This window comes from Mixophyes fleayi, chromosome 3, assembly GCF_038048845.1.
Source record: "Mixophyes fleayi isolate aMixFle1 chromosome 3, aMixFle1.hap1, whole genome shotgun sequence".
Classification (NCBI taxonomy): Eukaryota; Metazoa; Chordata; class Amphibia; order Anura; family Limnodynastidae; genus Mixophyes; species Mixophyes fleayi.
The window spans coordinates 116,056,336-116,074,978 of NC_134404.1; the positions used below are offsets into that span (position 1 = coordinate 116,056,336).

Genomic DNA, 18,643 nt, shown 5'->3' on the forward strand with positions numbered 1-18,643 from the left:
GATTACCTCTGCATGCTTCAAGTTGCCCAGTTAGGACTTTTCTAATCTCAGAAACCCAAATGTTTTTCAACTCAATAGTCGGTGACTGCAAAAGAAAGAGAATAATTACATACTGGAGCAAATTCTAACTGCTATTATTATTTATGAAAAGTCATGTACTGATGGTGGGGGAAAAGAATGTTGAGTAAGGAGACAAAAAGTCATGTAGGTTAAAAGACAAGAGAAAACAAAGTGGCAGTAGGGAACATGAGGATTAAGAAACTAGGGACAATACCCCTCCTCAACCCGCTACCTTTCCCCCCCTCCCTCCACTTCTCTATTTCTTGCTCTGCTTTCTTTCTCTTCTCTTCTATTGGCGGTCTGCCACACCGCCTCCTAATCTATTTTGCCCACTTTTCTCTGACTGACCTCCTTTCTGTTTCTTTCTTCTTCTATCCCTATAGCTAAAATTTGGTCAATCTCAATATTCTCATTATGATACACAATGTTTGTATTAGTCCCTGAATGTGTATAACCTGACTGTAACAGATTTTGTCTTGGACTGATGTTCATTATTGACCTTCTCAAAAATAAAACTTTTAAAAAAAAAAAGAAACTAGGGACAGGACTACAAAATGTTACCACTGTTTCTATATATTTTTTTTACTTTTGAAGCCCTCCACTGCAAAGCTCGGGTGGGCCCTCTTCTCCCTGAGGATGGTTTTCCTCAGGGAAGTGAGTCTTCTGTTCCCCCCAAAAATAAGGAGAATCTGATAACTTGGGGGGGGGAGAGATGTCCATAATGGTCACTCCCAAACCCCTTGAAATACAAAGTGAAAAACACATAAAAATACATTAATAAGTGCTAACGTGGTAAGTGATGTGTGTCAAGAAATAAAAAAAAAGTGTTCGTAGGCCCCACTGGTAGAAGGTATAAAAAAAATCTTGCCCAGAAATAAAAAGTGTTGCAGGTGGGATATTGAGTGCATAGAGCTCATGTGTAATTACTCATTTACAGTGCATTTTCAGGTCACCCTGGGCCCATTCCCCCAGTGGCACAGGCACCTCGGGCTCCAAGCAACCGGCTTTCTGACATCAGACCAAGGTGTTATTTATCTTAGGGGGCGAAAAGTCCTATGGCTGGCGAGAGCACTGCTAGCCCCCGCTGGCAATAAGATTTCACAGGTTTCACCAGAGATAAGAGGATTTATGTACTTACGTTAAATCCGTTTCTCTGATTCCGTCTGGGGGACACTGCTTACCATGGGTTGTGGAGGGGAGTTTGGGAGTTGGCACCTAACTAGTTAACTTTAGTACTGCTGACAAACCCCTCCCCTCTACAATCCCCCTGCCTCTTCCTGTCCAGTTAGTTTTAACAAACCGAAGGATAAAAAGGGCAGTCACACAAGAGCACACAGAAGAATAACAGAAGGGAGGGATCGCAGTGTCCCCCAGACGGAATCAGAGAAACGGATTTAACGTAAGTACATAAATCCTCTTTTCTCTTTCATCCGGTCTGGGGGACACTGCTTACCATGGGGACGTTCTAAAGCAGCCCCCTAAGGGTGGGACTACTCCAAAAATCCCGCTCGTAAAGCACTACGAGCGAAATCTCCATCAGCTGATGCAAAAACATTAAACTGATAAAATTTTGTAAAGGTGTGGACAGAGGACCAGGTGGCTGCCCTGCAAAGCTGGTCTGCAGAAGCTCCATTTCTTGCTGCCCACGAAGCCCCTACCGATCTGGTGGAATGGGCTGTAAGTCTCTCCGACACAGGACGGCTAGCCTTTATATAAGCATGCCTGATGGTAGACGTAATCAATCTAGCGATGGATTGTTTTGAGGCTGGCCAGCCTCTCTTATTAGCGTCATAAAGGACAAACAGAGAGTCAGTCCGTCTAATCTGGGAAGTTCTTTTAACATAAATGCGGAGAGCCCTAACCACATCTAACTTTTCCATCGATTGCTGTAAGGGATACAGGGAAGAGAACCTCTTGGGAATAGAAAATCTTTTACCAGGGTGTTTCCATGCCCCTTCAGCAATATCTCTAAGTTCTGCGGAAGGGGGAAAACGGCTGGCCTTCCTCTTGGCCTTTTTAAAGAGACTTCTGTCTCTGGGAGTAATATCTTCCGGCTCTGGGAGATCCAACGCCTGTCTGACCGCTAAAACCAAATCGTTAACAAATTGGCCTTTAGAAATTTCTCCCTGCTCTGAGGAATGACCTTGGTCAGTATCCGAATAAATTTCCCCTTCTTCCTCAGACTCCTCCTCAGAGTCTGAGAGGACCAAGAGGGGATTAACAGATCTAGGTCTCTTTCTTTTAGCAGGCGGGGTGTTAGAGGAGTCAAGCAACTGGTTAAGCTTGTCCAAACCTTTTACAATAGCTGTAGACCATGCCGGATCGGTAGCAACCGGGGATGGATCAGTCTGTAATGATGAAGGTCCCGGCAAACTCAAAGCACTAGAACCTGAGGAAGCCGGGAGGTCTGACTGCGTACTAGCATTACTAGCCACAGAAGTTGCCACAGTAGTCAGCAACTGGTTAGATTGAAACACCATCTGAGCTAAAGAGTTAACCGACTGTGTCAGGGAGGTAACCCAGGCCGGTTCCACCGACGGTGGGACTGAAACCTGCTGGGTCTGTGCAGTGGAAGCCTATGCTTTGCATGCCGTGCAGAGCGCCAACGGGTCCCTCTGAGCGCACGGTAATTTTACATTACATTTAGAACATGTGAAATATTTTGCCATAGGGCCCTTTCCCTTATCTGTCATATTTATAAAGGAAGGCACACCAAGCACACAGACTAAATAAAAATCTAGCTGAATATACAGATAGATAGCAGAGAAAGAGAGAGAGAGAAAGAGAGAGTAAAGTATGTAATGAACAGAGAAAATACCAAGTAATCAACTGATATATTTTTAAAAGTTGTACTTGAAAATTGTAAACACCATAAATATCTATGGCTAGTAGGAGGCTATAGTGTAAACCTGCTAGCCCAGTATTACAACATCAGATATGTGTGTAATTTAAGGTGATACTTAGCCCAAGGGCCACAAAGGGGAGAAGTCCGACAGCAGTCCTGTGCTTTCTCCTCAGCTCTGTTCCTCTTCCCGGGCTTCTGCTGGCGCCAGAAAACTTGGGAAAGACCATCTCTCTCTCTGTAGGGAGGGGGGAACTCTATGTTTTAGCTCCCCCTCCTTCCGTTTTGCCGATATTAGCAACTATAATTTTCAAAAAAAAAAAACTTGCTTCAAAACGTGGCAGAGTAGTGGAGACCTCTAGGACAGAGGTCTCCGCAGCGGAAGATATCCGAAGCCCCCCTCCAATGTATGAGGGGGGAATCTTGGTATAGCCCCCTCTCCTTCAGCGCTGCTGCCGAAATCCAAGATGGCTGCCGGCGTTTACACTATCCGATAACCGGCGCTCTATGCCTGTAATGGCAGCGCCGGTTATCGGGGAGGCTGGAGGAGTGCAGCGGTCCTTAAGACCGCTTGTCACTCCTTTTAATCAGGCACCCTCTTCTTATACTTTTGGTCCCTGTCAGTGAGAGCCGCTGGCTCTCAGCTGACAGGGGAATGCCTGCGCTGCCAAGCTGTGAGTGTGTTCTCTATAGTAGAACACACTCCAGCACTGCCACCTGTAAAAAAAGTAAAAAATAAAAGAAAAAAAATAAAATTTCTTAAATTTACCCTAAGTACTAAAAAATGCTGCCCAAACTCCAGGGCACCTAAAAAAAAACTGGACAGGAAGAGGCAGGGGGATTGTAGAGGGGAGGGGTTTGTCAGCAGTACTAAAGTTAACTAGTTAGGTGCCAACTCCCAAGCTCCCCTCCACAACCCATGGTAAGCAGTGTCCCCCAGACCGGATGAAAGAGAAAAGTCTATTTAACAAGCATTGTGGCAGTACATGTCTGATGTTTCCTCCTAGCCGGGTCACACATGCCCATATGCCCTCAGACTGGATCGTAGGAGCAGTATGTTAACCCTTACTGCTCCGTGCCAGTATCGCCGAGGCAACTGAGTATAGCACAGTTACCCCAGGTGTATTTTATTGATAAATTGTGTTAAGTGATTTTATTACTGGAAATAAGGCTGATTGTCTATTACTAGACTCCTACATATTAATAAATAGACCCCTATGTCATGTAGCTCTATGAGACTTTACACCTGGCAAGATGTACATTGATATTTAGTGATTAGCTACACATAAACAAATTAAATCACATATGAGTAATAGAAGATGATTATAGTGAAAGAGTAAGTATAAGAGGGAATGAGAATATGGGCAATAATTGAGTGAGAAAGAAAAATAAAATGAAAATGCTGTGGGGGAGAGCAGGAAAAAAAGAGATATTTAAGAGTGATGCCTCTGCACTGAAAATGATGATTTGGAGTTCAGTGGTGTGGGAATATGAAGAGGATGCAACACTAGATAGTGTGGAGGCAAAGAGGAAGTAATTGTAAATGAGTAATTGTTGGTATTAGTCATTTTGCAGCTATTATCCACATGACCTCTTACCTGTATGATGTACACTTCCTCTCTGCCATTGAACCAAACTTCAAACTTCTTGTTATCCCCCTTTACGTTTTCAGTGATACCAACAGAACTCATCTGTTTTCATAAACAGATGTTAGTAGCAGTAACAGAAACAAATAAAGCAATTAAGCTTAAAGATCAAGTAAATCTATTTTTTTACATAGCAATTTATGAAAAGCTTTCTCACAAATAAGTCGTATTACTACCAAATATAGGGATTATCACTAAAACAAAATAAAAGTTTCATTCAAAGTGGTAACAGTCTGATACAACAATACAGTTTTTTGAAGAAAAGAAAATGATCTCAACTGCACCAAGGGCCTGGTTCATCTTCTAATGTGAACACAACTTGCATTTAAAAAAAAAAATAGATGTAACTTGCACGCGCATATTTTTCAATTACAAGGGGTCTCAAAAAACATTGCCATTTCAATATGTGTATAAGTATGCTATGACTATTTGTTACTTGCTGTATGTAGACAGACAGAACACACTGCAGGATGCACACATGCATATGTGCAATATAAAGTCCCTTTAGAACACCTGCATCCCAAAAAAATTTTATAAAATGAATTTACAAACTATTAATACTATATTCAGTAATAAAAATATATTAAACAAAAAATGTTCTTAATGCGCGCGGTACATAAAATGTATTTTTATGTTGTGGCATGCATACGTGTCAGTCATCACTATCACCTGCCCTGTAGCTGGTGCAAGTGATACGGCTAAAAAACATGTAACTAAGAGATGCCCAGAGCTTGAATCGGACATGAATTGGATGCAATGGCGTTCACTGGTGTGAGGTCCGTTTCCAAACATGCACAGAGCAATTTCACACAAGATACGGCACTCAACAGGACTTACTTTAGAAGACGGATCAGCCCCAAGTATCTAAACATCCCTAGGAATTCACTTAATATGTAGTCGATCCTCCCAGATTCATTTTATATTATATTCTCTGGGAGGAGCATCCGCACAGACTTAATAAACCATCACAACAAGACAGTTTGTCAAATAGGCAGAATGACTCCAAATAGAGAGGGTTTATATCGTTAAACATTATTTCAGTACTGAAAGGGCTGACATATTATGTGGGTAATGAAAGAGATAGAATTAGATAGTGGGAATTACAGAGAATACAGCTTTCATGTAGACCTACACATCCTAAAACCTTAACAATCTGACTACAGAGGACAGACACACATTACCTTTAATGCATGTTTAAAGCTGTAGGAAGGAGATTTCTCGTGTCCTTCTGTGCTCTCCTCCCTCTTCTTGCAGAAGAGCAGGGTTTTGGCATACAGGAACAGGTGCCTCTGCATAGGCTTGAACCTTGCTAGATCTTTCACTTTATTGTGGCCCTTCTTGTGGTCAGTCCACACGTTGAAGGAGCCCTGCATGAGCAGCTTGCCGAGCTCACCGAGATCCCCCTGCAGGCAGAGAACACAAGTAAAGTATCACATATCCTCAGAGGCCGTCCAGTCACTGCACAGCACTCTAATGCCCACTTCACATCACATGCCACAATAAGGCTGACAGTTTGGAGAGTAATGCTGTTATTGCATAAAGAGAGAAGCTCTAGGTATCTATAAACCAATCAGATTTTGGGAAGCAATATCCTCGGCTCGCTCACGTAACATGTGCGTATCAGGAAACAGCTGTAGCAGGAGACACAGCACAGGACATTGTATAATACACAGACATGATTATTATGTGTTTTCATTTATTCAGACATTCGGTTATTTATATATTAATCAACAAAATAAAGCATGTGAGGTAATATTAGAGTGGAATTTTGGGCGTAAGCAGGTACCTAACACTTTCGTTCAGTTTTGCGGTATCCTGGGACTTGTAGTTTCAAAATAGCTGTGACTTGTGGTCTTCTGTGGTGATTCTTAGCCATAGATGAGCTCATCACCCAAAAAACTCAGTTATCAGATTTACCCTCACTATTAGTTATAAAACTATACTATTATTACAGATTTTGTTTAATTAAAAGTGTAGTGAAAGCCAGCAAAGATAGCAATGGCACATTATAATGTTATTCCAAAATGTTGCCATAACTGAAAGCATTGTGAAATCTGACGGAGAAATTTGGTGTGGTGCTTATATACAAGTATGCTCGACTTTGGCTGTTCTCAAATATTATTTTCTTAATGGGCAAAAAACTCTTATTTTGCTCTTATATACACAAACTAAACACATTTAGTGACAGATCCTGACCTAGTGGTTTAATCACGGATAGTAACTATTATTTATTAATATTAATTATATATAATGATAGAAGTATTTTTTCCAAAAACTATAAGGGGCATATTGAATTACGATTCCGGCCCGCGGGATCGCGTCGGAACGGGCCATGTACTTAATCCATGGTACTGCAATAAAGTGGATTTTCGCTCGCAGCCCATAGGGTTGCGTACGAAAATCTGCGTTATTGCGGTACCGTATTACCGCTAATAGTGCGCACTTTCAGCAGTAACGCGCGTTACCGCGGACCGGAGTCCCAATTGAATATGCCCCTAAGTATGTTTCAGATTTACTGCAATTTTATGAGAAATGAGAAGGAAATTAAACATACAACTTGAAGGCAGATAAGAACCACTTGGCCATCTAGTCTGTCCATTTTTATCCCTGATAACTTCAGACATTTGTTCCTTAGCTTTTTTCAGATTTAGGATAGTGTTATGCCTATCCTAAGCATGTTTAAATTACTCTACTGTATTAGCCTGTACCTTTACTTTCTTCTCTACTGATGTCAGACACACTTGTCTGTAGTTGCCAGCTTCTTTTTTACTTTCACTTTTTTTTTACAGCAGAACTATATTCGCTCTTTTCTAGGCCTATAATTCTGTTATTGGCAATACCAGCACCCCTTAAATCTCTTTTCATATTCTTGGATTATATCTCATCTGGCCCCACTGTCTTATCCACTACCAGTTTTGAGAATTTTATTAGGATCTTCTCTAACTGGTCTTGTGCCTACCTCCTTTGTATCAATGTTCTTGCTTCAAAGCCGTGATCCAGTCACTACTTCTTCCGATATAAATACTAAGCAAAAGTATTAATATGATTTGGTATACAGTTGGCTGTCTCTCTCTTTAGTCTTACTATTCCTCCTTTTTGTTTTATTCTTTTAGTTTTATACTACTACTGACTGTGCCATCTTCTCCTCAGCTTGAACCTTTTCACATCTGATAGTCTCCTTCGGCTTAGAAAGACATTCCTCTTTTTCTTCATTCCTCACAGTGTCATTATATTTCCTAAAAGCCATCATTTTGCAATACTTGCTACCTCTTTTGAGAACCAAATTGGATTAATTTTCCTTCTGCTTTTCCTAACCTGTTTGCTACAAAGGTCTGCATGTAGTGATGTGTTTCCACGTGTTATGAACCTCCCATATCCTTTATCATTTCTTTGTTATTTGTTTTGTTTCTATTTGCTTAAAGGCTCTGCCATAAGGCTACATCATGTGTGGCAGAGCAGATTGCTTCACTCCTATTTATTTCACTGGCCACTTCCTGATGTAGCATAGCATCTGTGTACTTAGTAACCTGGTTTCCCTTGAAGACGGACGCAGGCTTATATCTTTCCAGAAGGATTGGCTATGCTATATAAATTCAAATTCCTCCTCTGCACACTACCTCAGCCACCTCTTCAAGCCATTTCTACTGCCACACATTACAATTTCTTTTGCAGAGTTCCAACTTTCTCAATGATATCTATATACCCCTCCTTCCTTGCTGTCTTCAGGATTGTTATGGTGAACACATAGGGCTAGATTTACTAAGCTGCGGGTTTGAAAAAGTGGGGATGTTGCCTATAGCAACCAATCAGATTCTAGCTGTCATTTTGTAGAAGGTACTAAATAAATGAAAGCTAGAATCTGATTGGTTGCTATAGGCAACACCCCCACTTTTTCAAACCCGCAGCTTAGTAAATCTAGCCCATAGGGTCTGATTCATGTTCGAACACAACCTGCACGCAACTTGCTTTTAAAAAACGAGCACAGAACTTGAACATCATTAAGACCATATTCAAATCCAAGTGGATCTTAAGATCCGTTTCTATTTGAATCTGGGTATAAGTACGCTCTGCCTAAACGTAACTTGCTGTATGTTAACAGACAGAACACAGTGCATATGAGCAATATAAAGTCCTATCACAATACATGCAAAAAAAATAATCTATAAAATAATATTAAGAACTCATAATACTATAATAATTAAAAAAAGAAATGGTTTTAAAATTTTTGAATATACGTTACCATTATCTCTGTTATATTGTAATATTACTAGTTGTTGTTGTTGAAAATAAACAGATTTAAAAAAAAATATTTTTAAAAAAATATTTTTTTTCTTTTTCAATTTTTACATTAACTACATAAAACAGGGTGTTTTTATATGGTTTCTTACTTGCATACAAATATTATTTGCCATCTAAATGCACACATATATGTAGTATTTAATAGAAAGACGATGCTGTGACAGTCATCACTATCACTTATGCCTGCCCTGTAGCTGGTGCAAAGAATAAGGCTAAAAAACGTACTTTAGAGAAACTCAGGACTTTAATTGGCGCATCAGCACTAGAGACGCCCTTACTGTACATTGCCTACGTTCATCTGCCCCTTCCCTCCCCCATTCTGACCTTCAAGTCGTAAGCAGTCATAAGCGTCATTTGCATTTAGACTTGAATTTAATGCAATTGCGTTCATTGGCAGAAGGTCTGTTTCTGAGAATGCACAGAACTATTTCACGCAAGACATGGCAAAGGGTCTTACATCCGAACATGAATCAGGCCCATATTCTATATAAAGGAGGCTGCTAAAAGTGAACAACCCGCAAAGAAGTTCTAAGGATATTAGCAACTGACGGGCATTGATAACAAAGTGTGGTCAAGCAACAGCTAAAATTTACCCTCTCTATGGAAAACCTAACAGCCAACCTACATAACGATAAGCTTATTTCTTATCTAGATGGCAAATTATGCAGCTCATTTCCACTCTCTGGCTTATGGCAGTGTTGGAAGGTTTTATAGATAGTATACTCCACGCTATGTACATTTATCATCCTTTATGGAACCATACCTCGTATCCAGTAATGGCTATCTGGTGCATGGAATCATTCACAGATTTGATGATATCCAGCACGGTAGCAAGTGCTTCCTCTAATTCAGCTGTCCCTTCAGAATTCTTGCTGCACTTCAGCATTTCCTATAACGAGATAAACACCCAAAAAAAACATTGTGAATGTGTAATCTAGATAACTATTTCATATGCAGGTTACAGTTTACTAAATTTGCCAATATGACTCGTAATCTACAGCTTCATTGAGCATTAAATATATTCAGATTGAAAAGGTACTAGGCCATATTTAATGTAACAACATGACTGCAATAAATTGGCGAAAACTTTGCCCTATATACTTTTACCATTTCAACAGTTATACATATGTTAATTGTTTTCGCCAGTTTAGCCCCAGTGTGATAAACCCTGACACCCAATGATTTTACTCTGAGAACTATGCCAAGAAGTAACACTGGGCTCCTTGTGACCTGTACGTTTGGCCCACCCATCCTCCAACTCAATCTACCCATTTTGGCATACGGCACGTGTGGCAGAAGACTGTTATAGATTGGGTCAAACAGATCCCAAGTGGCTTCCCTGCTGTATTTATTGATTTATTTATTATCATGTATTTATATAGCACAAATTAAACTAGGCAGCGTTCTACAGAGGATAAGTAGTCATTCACATCATGTCCTATTGGAGTGCTTAAACATTCTCAAGAAAAGTTATTGGCCTTATCTGTGAGGAGTTTGTATGTTCTCCCCGTGTTTGTGTGGATTTCCTCCGGGTGCTCCGGTTTCCTCCCACACTCCAAAATCATACTGGTAGGTTAATTGGCTGCTAACAAATTGGCCCTAGTTTGTCTGTGTGTGTGTGTCCGTGTGTGTGTGCTACGGAATTTAGACTGTAAGCTCCAATGGGGCAGGGACTGATGTGAGTGAGTTCTCTGTACAGCGCAGAATTAGCTGCAGAATTAGTGGTGCTATATAAATAAATGATGATGATGATACTGCACAAACATATACACAACCATCTCTGTGTACCGCGGGCAGACAATAAATGCTAAAATAATCCACAATTTTGATTACTTTAACCGGCACAAACATTTTTAGAATACTGCTCTTTATGTTTACATTTTTGTTTACTTCAAGTTTTGCTCTGTAACTTTCAGGTGGTATTTCAAGTTCTTTACATAGCTGTTTTATAATGTGACTATCTTTTTCCGGTCTTTAAAACAGACCTGTCAAGGGGATGCCAAACTTTAATATGAGACAGTGCAACCCAGATTAAACATTTAAACTGTAAATTTGAGTTACTGTTTTGTATTCGTTAATTCGGGAATTATGTCCATTTTACTGGGACCATTGAATTGCCACTCCAGTGGGGTAGCAATCTTGTTAACTACCCTGACCATGGGTCTCAGTGCTTTTCAGCATGGAACTGGGGTCTCTGTAGTAAAGCCATCAAAGTTCTGCATTGTAACATCCCCTAGGAAGAGCGGGGAGGGGGGGTATGTTGTTGTGCCCTTACCATAGAAGCACCAATTCTGGGCTAGAAATCATTCCAGGCTGTCTAGTGCTTACTGGAGTTTTTTTGGGGAGGAAAGGGGGACATGCTGCACATTTTGCATTAACAATCTTTCCTGATATAAGTATCATTGTCCCTATGATGTGTTATGTGTATCTAAGAGTATATGGATATTTATTCATACTGTAAGCATAATGTAAGTGACTGGGACAAAATTAATATGTAACATGTAGATAATTGCAAGTCACCTGTCTAGGATGTTTGTTATGGTATGCATGTGCATAGTATATAGTAATCATACGACTAGCACAAAAAGTTAATTCTGAGCAGAAAAGGGACAGTGCTTTGGGTAAACTGGAAACTACCTTTAAAACTTTGAAATAACAGTCAAATTGTCTGTAAAACTTCCTTAGAACAGAGTAATTATAGGGAGACTATCAAACAATGCTGCATAGGAAAAGTATTCAAATAAACCTCTCCAAATGGAGAAAGGGCTTCTGAAAAATACCATATACATGGCAGTCCTGTGAGTAATTCTCCTCTGCGCAGGTGATTGTTATGTGTCAGCAGAAGTCTCTGAATTGCTCTAAAAACCAGTGGACTGTCTCACAGGCAAACCACGCAGTGGTAGAAGTGGGGGTATATACGGTGGTACGCCATACTACTGCTTCTCCTACTGCTTTAATTGTAAAAACTATTCAATTCAATTGACTTACATTCCCATTACATTTCCCATAACACCACTTCTACATTTTTATACCAGCAATTTTAAATTTCCACTTCAACCACTGATACCATGTAAATAGTATTTTCCAGAAGGCCCTTTGTCATTTTTTTAGATTGTAGGTTTATTTGAATATTATTTGCATTTTGCAGAAGTTGGTGTTATGAAAATGTCTGTGCAACAGTCAAATTTGTTGTACAATTGTTATGGTGTATCACCATATCTTACAAACTGTGTGTATTTTATGTTTATACGCATTACTGGTTTGTATGCACTTGTTTGTACAGCATTTATTTGCTGCTTTAATGTACAGTGATTGTGACATTCAGGGTAGGTTTGCAATGTCAGTCCATTTCTCAGTTTTGTAAGGCTCAATCAACTGTTTTTATGAACAAGAAATATATCAACTCTACGGATGCATATCATATGCCAAGTGGCTCACTCTGCCACTGCCAACTTCATCAGCTTGCCCGGAGAACTATAGGTGGTACACAATCCTCCCACCCACTTAAGAAAATGTATGTTTCTTATGATATACTATTTATGAGGACATTGTATGCATTTTACTGAATATACATAGTACAGTTGACAAAAGACACCAATCCATCAAATTTAATATTTCACAAATTTGAACTGTAAGTCAGATAAAGGCAAAACAGTTTCTAATTTAGCCTCCAGGGATGGAGGGGTGGGGGGGTCGGGGGGGGGGGGGGAAGAACTACCAGGCCTTATCTTCCTTGTGTAATAATGTTTGAGTACTCTATTTGATGTCGTCAGTGATATAAGTAATGCTGTCATTTGTATGCTTTTATAAATGATACCAAAGTTCATACAACTGCCCAGCACTCACTGGGTAGTTACCACACCTCCCGCATCTCTTGCTAGATGGTGCAACACCTCCAAGGACCCCTCCACACAAAAGTGTGCAATTCATCAAAAGCATCTGATAAAGAGGGCAGTTTAGTCCCTGAAATATTACGCTATGCACTTTTTTGTCTTGGAGTTCGATAAAGCAGCTCAGAGAGAGCCTTCTGTTTACTTTCTGGCTGTTGTTTGTTCTGTGATATTTTATGACTGATGCCATCAACAAATAATTGGTGGCAGGAACAGTTATGGCTGTGCACAGCTGACAGTCCAGGTCCATAAATGGCTGTGCGTGTTGTAACAATATTTTGGGTTAGGGGTGTAGTGCCACTGTTCTGCTGTATATATACACTGTGTCGAGGTTCAGTAACAGACTAATCATCATCATCATCACCATTTATTTTATATAGCGCCACTGATTCCGCAGCGCTGTACAGAGAACTCATTCACATCAGTCCCTGCCCCATTGGAGCTTACAGTCTAAATTCCCTAACACACACACACACACGGACAGACACACAGGCTAGGGTCAATTTTGATAGCAGCCAATTAACCTACCAGTATGTTTTTGGATTGTGGGAGGAAACCAGAGCACCCGGAGGAAACCCACTCAAACACGGGGAGAACATACAAACTCTACACAGATAAGGCCATGGTCCGGAATTGAACTCATGACCCCAGCGCTGTGAGGCAGCAGTGCTAACCACTAAGCCACCGTGCTGCCCCATCGTCAACATTTATTTATATAGCGCCACTAATTCCGCAGCGCTGTACAGAGAATTGACTCACAACAGTCCCTGCCCCATTGGGGCTTACAGTCTAAATTCCCTAACATTCACACGCACAGACAGACACACAGACTAGGGTCAATTTGCTAGCAGCCAATTAACCTACCAGTATGTTTTTGGAGTGTGGGAGGAAACCTGGAGCACCCGGAGGAAACACACACAAAAACAGGGAGAACATACAAACTCCACACAGATAAGGCCATGGTCGGGAATTGAACTTGTGACCCCAGTGCTGTGAGGCAGAAGTGCTAACCACGTAATCTCCTCCTTGAAAACAAAATTTGAAGGCACCATTCTCATTTGTAATGACATTCTATAAAGTTTTACCTTCAAAAGCAACTGGTACTTGGTGATTCTCTGGACGGGTTTCAATAGATAAGCATCTAATGACAGTTTGTGATCCAGTTTCCGTTGACATTCCTTTGTAAAAAAGAGATGACACAAAATGAACACACAAACGTACACCTTCATTATGTGAGTTTTAAAGCTATGTAAGCTATTACATATATTTTGGACCGTAGTCAATATTTGGATGACTTTAAAAATTGTTTTGGTTAGAGCCATTTGATATTTGCATACACATAATTTTGTCTTCTATGATTGTGCTTGTTAGTTATGAGTTCAGAAGCTGAGCACACAAAATAAAATATTTATACCATTAGTTAATGTAAATCTAAAATTTTACAAAATCTTAACATTTACTGTCCATTATTTAAAAGACAACTTATAACTAAATAAATCAAATTTGACCTTATCAGAGAAAAGCTGCATTACCAATGTGCTGCTGTTTTTCCCAGGGATCCTCTTTTCCTCTCCTCTCACAGCCCTGGATGGAAACCTGGGGTAATGGTGTTGGAGAGGGGTGTGACAGGAGGACTAAGCAAGAGCCGCAATCAAGGTATCCGTCGCTATTTAAAGTTGGACATTTAAATGTACCAGTTCTGAATTGAACATTTGTCAGAGCCTCTGAAAAAATGGCTGCATACAGCAGCCCACTGGGCTACTTCTAAGGGGAAGAAATCTTTTATGTAGTTGGTAGTGTGAAATCTTTTACATAGTTGGCAGTGTAGCTTTAAGCATATTCAGTTCTAAATACTGTATTTTGTAATTTTTTACCTTCGCAATACTAAAACATCAATTACTGTACTGAACGAAAACTATTATACAGCACTAAAAGTTACAAAATAATGATATGTGGGTAATTTTTGTGTTGGGAAAATGTAGTGGAAATTCATAGAAAATGGCCTACTGAAATAAGAGGATTTATGTACTTACGTTAAATTCGTTTCTCTGATTCCGTCTGGGGGACCCTGCTTACCATGGGTTGTGGAGGGGAGCTTGGGAGTTGGCACCTAACTAGTTAACTTTAGTACTGCTGACAAACCCCTCCCCTCTACAATCCCCCTGCCTCTTCCGGTCCAGTTTTTTTAGGTGCCCTGGAGTTTGGGCAGCATTTTTTAGTACTTAGGGTAAATTTAAGAAATTTTATTTTTTTTCTTTTATTTTTTACTTTGTTACAGGTGGCAGTGCTGGAGTGTGTTCTACTATAGAGAACACACTCACAGCTTGGCAGCGCAGGCATTCCCCTGTCAGCTGAGAGCCAGCAGCTCTCACTGACAGGGACCAAAAGTATAAGAAGAGGGTGCCTGATTGAAAGGAGTGACAAGCGGTCTCAAGGACCGCTGCACTCCTCCAGCCTCCCCGATAACCGGCGCTGCCATTACAGGCATAGAGCGCCGGTTATCGGATAGTGTAAACGCCGGCGGCCATCTTGGATTTCGGCAGCAGCGCTGAAGGAGAGAGGGCTATACCAAGATTCCCCCCTCATACATAGGAGGGGGGCGTCGGATATCTCCGCTGTGGAGACCTCTGTCCTAGAGGTCTCCACTGCTCTGCCAAGTTTGAAGCAAGTTTTTTTTTTTTTTAAATAATTGCTAATAGCGGCAAAACGGAAGGAGGGGGAGCTAAAACATAGAGTTTCCCCCTCCCTACAGAGAGAGAGATGGTCTTTCCCAAGTCTTCTGGCGCCAGCAGAAGCCCGGGAAGAGGAACAGAGCTGAGGAGGAAAGCACAGGACTGCTATCTGACTTCTCCCCTTTGTGGCCCTTGGGCTAAGTATCACCTTAAATTACACACATATCTGATGTTGTAATACTGGGCTAGCAGGTTTACACTATAGCCTCCTACTAGCCATAGATATTTATGGTGTTTACAATTTTCAAGTACATTTTAAAAATATATCAGTTGATTACTTGGTATTTTCTCTGTTCATTGCAAACTTTAATCTCTCTTTCTCTCTCTCTCTCTGCTATCTATCTGTATATTCAGCTAGATTTATATTTAGTCTGTGTGCTTGGTGTGCCTTCCTTTATAAATATGACAGATAAGGGAAAGGGCCCTATGGCAAAATATTTCACATGTTCTAAATGTAATGTAAAATTACTGTGCGCTCAGAGGGACCCGTTGGCGCTCTGCACGGCATGCGAAGCAGAGGCCTCTTCCAGTCAAGTTAGTTTTAACAAGCCCATGGATAAAAAGGGCAGTCACACAAGAGCACACAGAAGAATAACAGAAGGGAGGGATCGCAGTGTCCCCCAGACGGAATCAGAGAAACGGATTTAACGTAAGTACATAAATCCTCTTTTCTCTTTCATCCGTTCTGGGGGACACTGCTTACCATGGGGACGTTCTAAAGCAGCCTCCTAAGGGTGGGACTACTCCGAAAATCCCGCTCGTAAAGCACTACGAGCGAAATCTGCATCAGCTGATGCAAAAACATTAAACTGATAACATTTTGCAAAGGTGTGGACAGAGGACCAGGTGGCTGCCCTGCAAAGCTGGTCTGCAGAAGCTCCATTCCTTGCTGCCCACGAAGCCCCTACCGATCTGGTGGAATGGGCTGTAAGTCTGTCCGGCACAGGACGGTTAGCCTTTATAAAAGCTTGCCTGATGGTAGACGTAATCCATCTAGCGATGGATTGTTTTGAGGCTGGCCAGCCTCTCTTATTAGCGTCATAAAGGACAAACAGAGAGTCAGTCCGTCTAATCTGGGAAATTCTTTTAACATAAATGCGGAGAACCCTAACCACATCTAACTTTTCCATCGATTGCTGATCCGCATGAGAAGTGGATGAGAAAACCGGAACTACTATTTCCTGGTTTAGATGAAAAGCCGAAACTACCTTTGGAACAAAGGAAGGAAGGGTTCTTAACACTGCTCTGTCCTCGTGGAAAACCAAATAAGGTTCCCGACAGAACAGGGCTCCTAATTCAGAAACTCTACGAGCAGAAGCAATGGCCAGAAGAAAGAGGACCTTTCAGGTCAACCACTTTAAATCTGCCCTGCGCAATGGCTCGAAGGGAGGCCCCTTGAGCATGTCCAGAACCAAGTTGAGATCCCATGGAGCTGTAGGAGGGACATAAGGAGGCTGTATATGCAGAACTCCCTGAAAAAAAAGTCCTGATATCTGGTAAATCAGCTAATTTCGTATGAAAAAATACTGAAAGAGCTGAAACCTGAACCTTTAGGGAGCCTAATCTAAGGCCTGCTTCTAGGCCATCCTGAAGGAAAGCTAACAAGCGAGAGAGACGAAAGGAGGACGAGTGGCATGTCCTATTTTCGTACCAGCTAATGTAGGCCTTCCAAATCCGGCGAGAAGAAGCTGGTTTCCTACCTCGCATCATTGTTTGTAATACACTGGAAGAAAAACCTCTAGCCCTCCAGAGGCTGGCTTCAACAGCCATGCCGTTAAATTGAGCTGAGGTAAATTCTGGTGATGGAATGGACCTTGAAGAAGAAGGTCAACTCGATACGGAAGGCGGAATCCCGGACCTTCCGCCATAGATATTATTTCTGCGAACCACACACGCCGTGGCCAGAAGGGAGCTACTAGAATTACTGGCAGAGAGCCCTGCCGTACTCGTCTGAGGACGCGAGGAAATATGGGGATCGGAGGAAACAGGTATCCCATCCTGAATTCCCATGACATCGTCATGACATCCACAGCCACCGCTAAAGGATCTCTCACCCTTGCGCAGAACCTGTGAATCTTTCTGTTGTGTCTGGAGGCCATTAAGTCTATGTCTGGAAGACCCCACCTGTGGACCAGAGATTGGAAGACTTCCGGGTGTAGTGACCACTCCCCCGGCATCATTTGGTTTCGACTTAGATAGTCCGCCTCCCAGTTTTCTATTCCTGGAATGAAAACTGCTGATATTGCTGGAACATATAGCTCTGCCCAAACCAATATTTGGGCTATGATATCCATCGCTGCTGCGCTCCTGGTTCCTCCTGGTCTGTTGACATATGCCACGGCCGTGGCATTGTCGGACTGGATTCTGACCGGGTGGCTCTGAAGAAGGGACTGTGCTCCCCGGAGGGCCAAAAGAATGGCCTTCAATTCCAATACATTTATTGGGAGAGCAGACTCCTGAAACGACCACCGTCCCTGGAGCCGGAGGTGCAGGATTACCGCCCCCCAACCTTTCAAGCTGGCATCTGTCGTGGCTATAATCCACGGCCATGGTGCGAAAGATCTGCCCACATTCAAGTGATCCTGGCACAGCCACCACTGAAGAGATATTCTCGCCCTCTGAGATAGAGAGATCTTTTGAAGTTCCAGGTGTAGGTGTGATCCTGACCACTTCGACAATAGGTCCCACTGGAAACATCGAGAATGGGCTCGACCGAAGGGGATGGTCTCGAAGGAGGTCACCATCTTTCCGAGTAGCCTCATGCACAAGTGCATTGAGGGTTTGGGGAAGACAGAACCTGAGTAGTTACCTTTTGAATAGAGGTGACCTTCTCTACTGGGAGAAATATCCTTTGCTTGCTGGTGTCCATAATGAGTCCCAGGAACACCATGCGCTGACACGGAACCAACTGGGATTTCCTTGAATTTATCAGCCATCCGTGGCCCTTTAGGAACGCCTGGGTGAGGGATAGGTGATAGCCTAGGCAACTCTCAATGGAAGCCTTGATGAGTTGGTCGTCCAAATAAGGAACGACCTGAACACCCTGTAGGTGAAGACATGCTGCCATTACCGACATAATCTTTGTGAAAACCCTTGGCGCTGTTGAGAGGCCAAAGGGGAGGGCCCGAAACTGATAGTGACCTGATCCCACCAAAAATCTGAGAAGGGACTGAT

General features: G+C 41.8%; 1 protein-coding gene across 2 annotated transcripts in view; it reads right to left on the bottom strand.

The window, feature by feature from the left end:
* The window catches only part of MCF2L2 (MCF.2 cell line derived transforming sequence-like 2), a 287,120-nt gene that overhangs the window by 49,394 nt on the left and 219,083 nt on the right, over positions 1 to 18,643 (bottom strand). For both annotated transcript variants that reach the window (XM_075202198.1, XM_075202199.1), the window contains exons 20-24: positions 13,823 to 13,915; positions 9,611 to 9,736; positions 5,730 to 5,951; positions 4,501 to 4,593; positions 7 to 85 (exon numbers count right to left, since the gene is read on the bottom strand). In XM_075202198.1, coding sequence (XP_075058299.1) covers positions 7 to 85; positions 4,501 to 4,593; positions 5,730 to 5,951; positions 9,611 to 9,736; positions 13,823 to 13,915 — 613 coding nt within the window. The remainder of the gene's footprint in view (positions 1 to 6; positions 86 to 4,500; positions 4,594 to 5,729; positions 5,952 to 9,610; positions 9,737 to 13,822; positions 13,916 to 18,643) is intronic.